Source organism: Nicotiana tabacum, chromosome 7, assembly GCF_000715075.1.
Source record: "Nicotiana tabacum cultivar K326 chromosome 7, ASM71507v2, whole genome shotgun sequence".
Lineage (NCBI taxonomy): Eukaryota > Viridiplantae > Streptophyta > Magnoliopsida > Solanales > Solanaceae > Nicotiana > Nicotiana tabacum.
In genome coordinates this window covers 52,363,948-52,372,791 of record NC_134086.1, presented here as the reverse complement: position 1 = coordinate 52,372,791, position 8,844 = coordinate 52,363,948, and the positions used below count along the sequence as shown (strand labels likewise).

The 8,844-nt window shown below is 35.5% G+C and overlaps 1 protein-coding gene across 5 annotated transcripts; it reads left to right on the top strand.

Moving 5' to 3' along the window:
- The first annotated feature begins 2,272 nt into the window (after window positions 1-2,272).
- Window positions 2,273-8,624, top strand: LOC107802036 (protein ABCI12, chloroplastic). 5 transcript variants are annotated; one of them, XM_016625471.2, is made up of 8 exons: window positions 2,341-2,717; window positions 3,576-3,683; window positions 4,684-4,800; window positions 4,943-5,179; window positions 5,715-5,879; window positions 6,006-6,081; window positions 6,691-6,755; window positions 7,586-8,624. In XM_016625471.2, exons 3-8 carry the CDS (start codon window positions 4,732-4,734, stop codon window positions 7,733-7,735), a joined length of 762 nt encoding a protein of 253 aa, XP_016480957.2. In that variant the 5' UTR covers window positions 2,341-2,717; window positions 3,576-3,683; window positions 4,684-4,731; the 3' UTR covers window positions 7,736-8,624. The 5 variants fall into 5 exon arrangements, with proteins under 5 accessions (XP_016480956.2, XP_016480957.2, XP_016480960.2 ...); XM_016625473.2 differs by having other exon boundaries at window positions 2,580-2,717; window positions 3,566-3,683; XM_016625472.2 differs by having other exon boundaries at window positions 2,580-2,717; window positions 3,547-3,683.
- Window positions 8,625-8,844: the final 220 nt, after the last annotated feature.

Sequence of the window (8,844 nt, the reverse complement as noted above, 5' to 3'; positions counted from 1 at the left end):
GTGAGTATATAGTGAAGAATGGAGGAGTAGGAAACAACTCTACTATCTCTCAATTGATCAATGTTCATAAGGCTTCCAATGAAGAGATTAAGCATTTGAAAGCACAAAATGCCATTCTAGTCTAAGCTTACTCGGGCCAGCAAGGAACCTGTGGTTCCAGTAGTGCTCAAGGTAAAGAGGTTTCCCGTTTCAAGTCTGAAAATATTGAGTTGAGGAAACAATTGGAGAACTTGAAAGAGCAGTTGATCAATGATCAAAGGGCTGCTAATGCTCGAATGGATGTCTCATCAAGGCTCTTGCTCCCTAATCCTTCTTGTTCCCCATCCAGTGTCCCTTGTTTTGCACCCTTTTCCCAGTCTTCTCCTAATCATGTCCTTTTGTTGATTCTAATTTTTTTTATTATGGTACTTTATTTTTTTTATTTGTAATATTTGTGTGACTATGGTACTGCTACTCCTAGGTTTTCTTTCCCTCTTATAATTAATAAGCATGCTTGCCTATTTTATGCAATGTTATACTCTTGTGTTCTATTTTTAGTCATGTTGTGTGCACACAAGTGGCATGAGCTAATGTTGCTAGACTTCTTTTTGCATATGCCTGTCTGATTTTTTTAAATGATGCCAAAAGAGGGAAGAAAATTGATGGAGAAGAAACTGGTTCTCGAGGGGAAGAAGTCTAATTCGTAGGGGGTACATGTGGATATCTGATTAGGGAACATCAATTCTAAGTTTGTCATCATAAAAAAGGGGAAAAATTTATACGTTATGCGAATCTGGTTTTGATAATTTGTCAAACTTCATGAAAGAACCATATAGAAACCTGATACAACCAGGTCCATTGTGCTCACTGAAACATACCCTGTTGTCTGGCTTTATTCTCAAGGAAAATAGACAAGGGAACTGCATAGGGAACAGTTAGGATCAGGTCCTCAAGTCGTCGTGGAAGTCAACTATACAGTTGTTAAAGCTGTTGCACTGTACTTGCAACAGTACAACAACACAACTGCAATTTGCTAGAGACTGGAAATGCGCTTGTAACTACTCTCATGATCTCTCATATATAATTATATATACAACATGTTACAAGGCTTTAACCTAACACTTGCAATTACAAAACATACATTCTCTCAAATGTGTAGCTGCCTCTATTTCCCTCAGATGCATTGAAGAACAAATCAGCTACAAAACAAAGGACCAAATTCCAATATTGAATATGTCGTGTGTCCTTTAGTATTATTGTGTCGTTGTCTTATGTTATTTACTTGTAATTCCCACACAACTTTTTGGAAGCATTTTGTAGGACATCATTTAAACCATTATTGCTTTTGGCTGTTTGACTAGAGTTAGTCAACTGTGTAGCTTTGTAATAGAGTTATTATAAAGGGCTTACAATAGAGTTATTGTAAGAGGTGAATGACTAAGAGTTTAATTCCTAGATTGCAATAGGTTATAATCTGAAATTTGTTTAGCTAGTGAAGTTGAAATCCTACTAAGATCGGTCGTGATTTTTAATCTCGTGAGCTGGGAGTTTTCCACGTAAATATTGTGTGTTCTTTATTTACTGTTTTTTACTATGAAAATTGATAGAGAACCTGAGTCTTTACACCATTTGGTGCACCCTTAGTTTCTATCATTTAGATCGATGAGTGAACCTTAAATATTTAGTTAATGACTGCATCAACTATCATTCTGTTGATTATAGATTGGGAGTTCGAATTACGGAAGGATAAATGAAAAGCTACAACTAAGATATGAAGTCAAAAAGAAAAGAGAATTATCCAAATACACAAGGATTTAAGATTTGTCTAATATTTACCCGTCGTCCTTTTGGTCCATGAAAGCTCTCGTTATTATTTTTCGTGTAAAAAATATCTCTTTCACTAATATTTTTCGACCGTGAAACAAAAGTGATACGATTTTGTCATACAGTAAAGGTATGTAAGAGTATATTTGGATATTTTTAATTATTTGGGGGTATATTTTAAATTATTATAGAAGGTATATAAAAATTAATTTGTTAGTTAAGAACTGAATATGAAATTTTTTTATTTAACGTGGCGGACTTTCATGAAATGAAAAATAATACAAAGGACAAATGTAAGACAAATCAAATAACGTCATGATAATATTTGAACTTTTACAAGGAAAAAAAATAAATTAACTCCAGGGATTGAAATACAATCCATGTCTAAGCTTGAGGACCAAAATTGCAATTTATACCCCCACAAATAAACCCCATAAAACATCCCAATTGGAACTCAAATATATAAAAATAAAAATAAAAACGCTTTCATTTCACGCCCTTGTAAATTGTACTCCAAACTATAATCTCCTCCTCCTCATCGTCACCCATCCATGTATACTAAGCTCCTCCACAACAACCCCACACTAACACCCCCACTTTCTTCAATCCATGCCTTCAGACCCCAATCCTTCCCAATATTCAACCACCACTTCACTCCAAACTTTACAACAAAGCCCCTTTATCTCCATCTTCAACCCAAAAAATCAAGAACCTTTATCAGCTGTGCAGCAAATAGTGATAGTGTTAAGGGTTCAGTGAACTGGGCTGAATTGCTTGAAAAATGGTCACCAAAAAACTTTCTTGGTGCTGATAAACTATTTAGAGCCATATCTGGTGCAACTTCAAGCCCCATTGCTCAGTACATACCTTCCCCTTTCACTTTCTTGCACTCTATTGACCCCAGAATCAAATTGGTATAAATTTTATGTCTTTTTAGGTTTTTAGTGTGAAAAGTGTTGAACTTTCTTAAATTTAATTATTGGGAGTTTTGTGTTTCATATATGTAGTTTTCACTTTCTTGCACTATGTTGATCCCAGAATCAAATTGATATAAATTTTACTCCCTCTATCCCAATTTATGTGGCACCGTTTGACTGGGCAAAGCTTAAGAAAGAAATGATGACTTTTGAAATTTGTACTCTAAAGTAAGCCTTAGATATTTGTGTGGTTATAATATCTCATTGAGTGTAAAACAATAATTTTCAAGTTAAATTGTTTCTATAGAAAGGTGGCATTCTTTTTGGATGACTAAAAAGGGAAGTGTGTTGCATAAATTGAGACAGTATGAGACACTACGAGTAAGTCTTTTTGGGATTTGTGTGTGAAAAGGGTTGAACTTGTTGAATTTAGTTACTGGGAGTTTTCTGTTTCATTTGTGTAATTTTCCTTCTTCTTTTTTTTTGGGTTGTTCTTGAACTGTATAATATGGTTCGTCATTGGCTTTCCTTGTTTTTGCTGTGTTCGTGGGTTGTTTCTGAATTGTATTTTATGGTTCTGTTATTGAGTTTTCGTGTTTAGCTATGCTAAAGAATACCAAAAAAAGTGTATACTTTGGCTCATAGGAAGCAGTTTGTGAATAATGATTTACATGCAGTTCACTATGCCAAGTAGCTTCACAGAGCTTCATTTGTGAATTGTCTGCATTGATTTTTTATTTTTTATTGGATTATTCAATTTTGGCTATAATTGTAGAACTGATGAACCCTGATCACGGGAATCCTAATTTCAGATTTATATTGTTAGTTATTTAACACAACTCCAGAATTGAGCAGGCGTGATAGAGAAGATCCTATACATTTTCAAGGGAAATTAAAATAAGAAATATGGTGGGGCTAGGCTGGTCGTCAAAGACTTAACCCATTTGCTGGAGAAAAACAGTGGTAATTATTTGCTGCTGGAAGTAGATGGAGTATATCCCTGCTAAAGCTTTATGTTTTGCCGAGTCCGGAACCCAATTGTGGTCTTTTTGGACAAGTGTGACATAAATATGTGTAAAAAAAAAAGAGTGACCATTCTATATATAACGCGGTAAATATACCGCGCTATACTTTAACGGTGTTTTGGCCGTTAAAGTATAGCGCGGTATAAAACGGCGTTATTTTGTGCTTTCACGCATAGCGCTTTAAAATACTGCGCTATACTTTTTGTTCATTCTCATTATCCTTTTCAATCTGACAGTAGTTGCACGGCTTGCATGTGAGCCCGGTGATGGGTCCCACTATGGATTTATACTTTTTGTTTGCATTTATTTATTTTTTATTATTTGCAGATTTTCCTTCCTTCAATAAATTAATAAAATGGGAGATAAATTGTTTTCTCTTAAAAGTCAATTGTAGCTAAATTTATTTATACTAAACATAAATTAGTAGTCCTGGAAAACAGTGACGCTTTGAAAGGATAGATATAGATATGTATAGCGCTGTATTTTAAAGCGCTATGCGTGAAAATACAAATAAAGCATATAGCGCGGTTTTATACCGCGCTATCCTTTAACGGCCAAAACACCATTAAAGTATAGCGTGGTATAAAACCGCGTTATATATAGAATGGTCACTCTTTTTTTTTTTACACATATTTATGTCACACTTGTCCAAAAAGACCACAATTGAGTTCCGGACTCATGTTTTGCCCATAGCATAGTAGAATATTTTTATTCAGAACTGCTACAGTTTTGTGGTACCTGTTTTTCCGTGAGTTCTTCAAGCATTTATTGTTAAGTCCTAAAAGACTTTTTATATTTGGCATTGATTGCTTTCAACGGCACCAAGAGGTTATTTTTCGGTGACGAAAGAAAAGTTCATATATTTTATTCCCTTCATCCACGTTTTGTGGTTGTCGAAGACTAATTTTGCTTTGGATATCTGTTTCTTGGTTATGCAGGCATGGCTCTTTACTCTGGTTATTTTACCGGCAAAATCAAATATAATCATGCGTTTGTCACTGGTTCTGTACTTAGCTATACTATCTATTTTGGTCCAACCTGAACAAGTGTGGAAGGTAAGCTTGGCCTTGAATCTTAATGAGCTTTATGCTTCAAAAAGTTTTCTTGAAATTCTAATGGAGAATCTGCCTTGTTTGTTCTACTACAAATTTGATAATGTTAGTGAATTCCCTTGTTGATTGTCTAATATGGTTACAGGATCAACTGGGGAGAGTCACACTGCTGTCCGGGATCTTATTTATAATGTTGGGCCTAAGTACAGACAGTACACCTTCCCTTATTTCTTCAAGAGCTCCCCCACCTTCAGTAATGGGATTACCACCTTTTCCTGCGTCATTGGAAGGTTATAAATATGTAATCTTGAAGTTGGGGCCATTACAACTCACTAGAAAGGGCTTATCGACCGCTACTACATCAGCATGTTTAACCTTCACTGTGAGTAGCAACTTGCCATTTGTTTTCCAGTAGACCTAGGAAACTAGTTCTGCACTCCTACGGTACACTTTTCAAATGAAAACATGTGGCTTCTTTCTCATCTAGATGATGTAAACCTGTTTCAGTTTGTTAACGTTTAAGTTCAAACTTGAAGATCTTCCACTTACTGTATAAAATTCTCTGCATTCACCTTTACGAAGCAAATGACTGTCTGCCCATTCTTCCTAGTTTGACTTGCCTAAAATTCAGAATCTGTTAAAGTTTTGAACTTCTTGCTGAAGTCCTTGGAAAACTTAAAATAATCCAAGTTGGAAGAATCTATGGATCCCAAACTGTATGATCAATGAATTTTCTGGATTTGACTTCCTGAATATCTCATTATCTCCTATAAACTTTAATTTTTCCGTTCCCTCCTGAATTCCCAAGAAAACAATCAATGTGCAGAGGGACTCCAGTTTTGTCTGAATTTAACTCCCAGTAACCTTCTGATTCTAAAAAAACTGTTTCTAATAAAATAGCTCTCTTTTGATTAAAGATCTTCCAAAGTGCAAGTGTTTTCCTATCAACAACAACACCTGAGCAAATAGCTTTTGCGTTGCGGTGGTTTATAGCCCCTTTGGCCAACTTTGGCGTCCCTGTTGCTGAAGTTATCCTTACTCTCCTGCTCTCCTTGAGATTTATCAATCTTGTGTTTGATGAGGTGAGTAAGATTTATTATTATTTTTTCACATTCAATAGAGATGGAGTTATTGTTAGGTAGAATGCACTGATTATTGTCAGGAAACAGTTAGAAAATTCTGATTCATTTTGGTAATAATTTTGGCAGGTCAGAAACGTTGCTCTTGGTATTGTATCTCGTAGGATTAATTGGCAGCAGTTGACAATTTTGGAGACAATAGATGGTTAGTGTATACCTGAAGATAACCGACTCCATTGCAATTATGCACTGTGTGATTCACCAATAACACTTCTCTTTGCAGTTCTTTTCTTTAGCTATGTTGCTCGGACTCTTCAAAAATGTTGTTGGGTGCATGTCGGATCCTCCAAAAGTAGTGCATTTTTAGAGGATCTGACATGGGTGTGGCAACATTTTTAGAGTCCGAGCAACATAGTTCTCTAGTGCATTCCAGTTGAAGTTAGTTACTATGTTAATACCATCTACTCTACCCAAAGAACAACAGGATCTCAGAATAGTTCAATTCTTGTCCCTAATCTTGATAAATTGCTTTGTAAATGATGGGAGTACATAAATTATTAGATGTAAAATTACCTTTTATCGATTAAATAAGAATGATGGAGTGCATATGATGCTCTTCCAGTATTATTGCTTTTTCTCAACTATACACGAATGTTTGCCTGGCTTCTGTGCCAATCAAATGTGAATCCTTTTCACACTAACCAAGTGCTGTTCATTCTCGTATTTGTGAAACCCTCATCTTTTCTTAACTGTGATTTTATCCTAAAAGCTATCGCTTTCTGCTCTCTAAAACACAGAATTTGATCCCTTGCAGTTTTTTTCACATATATTCGTCGGATATTCAGAAATATTTTTGTTCACGCGGAGCAAATATCTCAGGTATGAACTTTTCAATGTGATGTCATATTTTAGCATTTATCTACCATTTGCAAGAATAGTTGTTCCTTCTCCATGTTTTTGGGTATTGCTAATTTTCTATAAGTGGGTGGTAATGTTTTTCTCTTTCTATTTGGACCCTACAAGAGTGTTTTAGTTAATATTTTTCATTCTTGACTAGCGAAGATGAACGCATCACAACGTCATGACTAGAAATAAGGACATTTTATGATGACCTGACTGTCAGGGCCAGCAACAATTTATTGGATAGAACTATAAGCACTTAAAGCATTTAAAGATGTAGAACATGTTTGAACTCTATTGCGCCATTATTAAGAGGCTGGAAAGGATGTCTAAAAAATAATATTTCTTTGATGTTAATGCATAGGAATTAACCAGGGATTTTTTATGTGTAGATCTACTTATAGGACATGGAGTTCATACATAAACTGAGTCGAGGCAATGCTGATGGATGTAGAACATTAGTTTATTGGATCATATTAGTAATTTAATTGTAGCATCTTGTGGTTGTATTTCTTGGGCTTCATTCCTGGAAATAGGATAAATCTGTTTGATGTTTAATGCATAGGAATTAACCAGGGATTTTTTATGTGTAGATCTACTTATAGGACATGGAGTTCATACTTAACTGAGTCGAGGCAATGCTGATGGATGTAGAACATTAGTTTATTGGATCATATTAGTAATTTAATTGTAGCATCTTGTGGTTGTATTTCTTGGGCTTCATTCCTGGAAATAGGATAAATCTGTTTGTCTGCTGGTTGCATTGAGTTTTACTATTATGCACTACTCTAAATCTCTGTTTCTTGTAGGCAATGATTGTTAGAGGTTTTCGAGGAGACAGCACCACTCACAAAATATTCTTATCAGCAGACTCATCTAATGGAGTTGCCAATTATATTTCCATATCATGCCTCTTTGGTCTAATAGCCTTAGTCACTTTGCCCAAGTTCCTTTTATAATGAAATATGATATGCTAATCATCTGATAAAAGATTCATCCTCTTGACCTTTTAACCTTCCAGCAATATTAACCTCCTAAAAAGCAAATGTTTTCCTTGTCTGCACCTTATAGTCAAACTTCTCTCTCCTCTCCTTCCTCCACATTCACTCCTTTTCTAGAAGAAAGTTGGATTCTTTTTTTAGCAGATGTCCATGAAGAAGAAAACTGGTCCACTCAGTTTTCTTTAATAATTGAAAGCGGCGAACCAATAACTATCCTAATCTCAATAGTGATGGCTGGTTGCTTTCTACCCTTTATCTATGATGAGCATTGAGGTTGTTAGTTCCATGGCAGCTGCATGAGATCGCGATGGAAGTGTTTGGACCCACCTGGTTGCCTATTACATAAAGTTTGATCGATACATACATTTTCTGGATGAACAAGTTACTGCTCCTGGAAACTCAATGTGACATTCCGGATTCTCTCTATCGGGAGATGGGACTTTAAACATGTTCCATTCAAGAGAAGCTAACTGGTGATTACAAACTTACACAAAGAATAAGTCCTTTTGCAGAAGAAAATCATCAGGTCCTTGTGAAATCAGTGGTCAGAGCAGCCATCGTAGTAGAATCATGAGCTTTTGCCTACAACGGGTTAGAACTTGATATGGGAAAGTCTAGGGAAGACGGGATCTTTGAAGTGCTACTGTTATAAGCTGCAAACATGATTCAATTGACCCTTTTTTTGTGTGAAGGCACCATTGAAGTGTTGTCTGTATAAAGTATAATCTATACTTGAACTGTAGGGAATTTTTGGTACCTGAAAAAAGAAAGAGAACCAGAGCGGACAATGATAAATGTTTTGCTTCCTTTGCCTCATGAATAACAGAAATATCTGATTTTTATTGAAGTTCTTTTTAGCTTACAATTTTGACGTTAGTTAAGCTACCAGAAGATAGTATTCGTAATGCAATTGCTCATTTTGCATCATTCCGTCTTCGTAAACTTGCTTTGCCTACAAAAGTCAGGTCAGATGCATCAACATTAACAGTAGAATGCTAAACTACAACCCTACATTCAGATGCCAGCCAACGACCAATGAGTTTAATTTTTATACACCGATAGTGTAA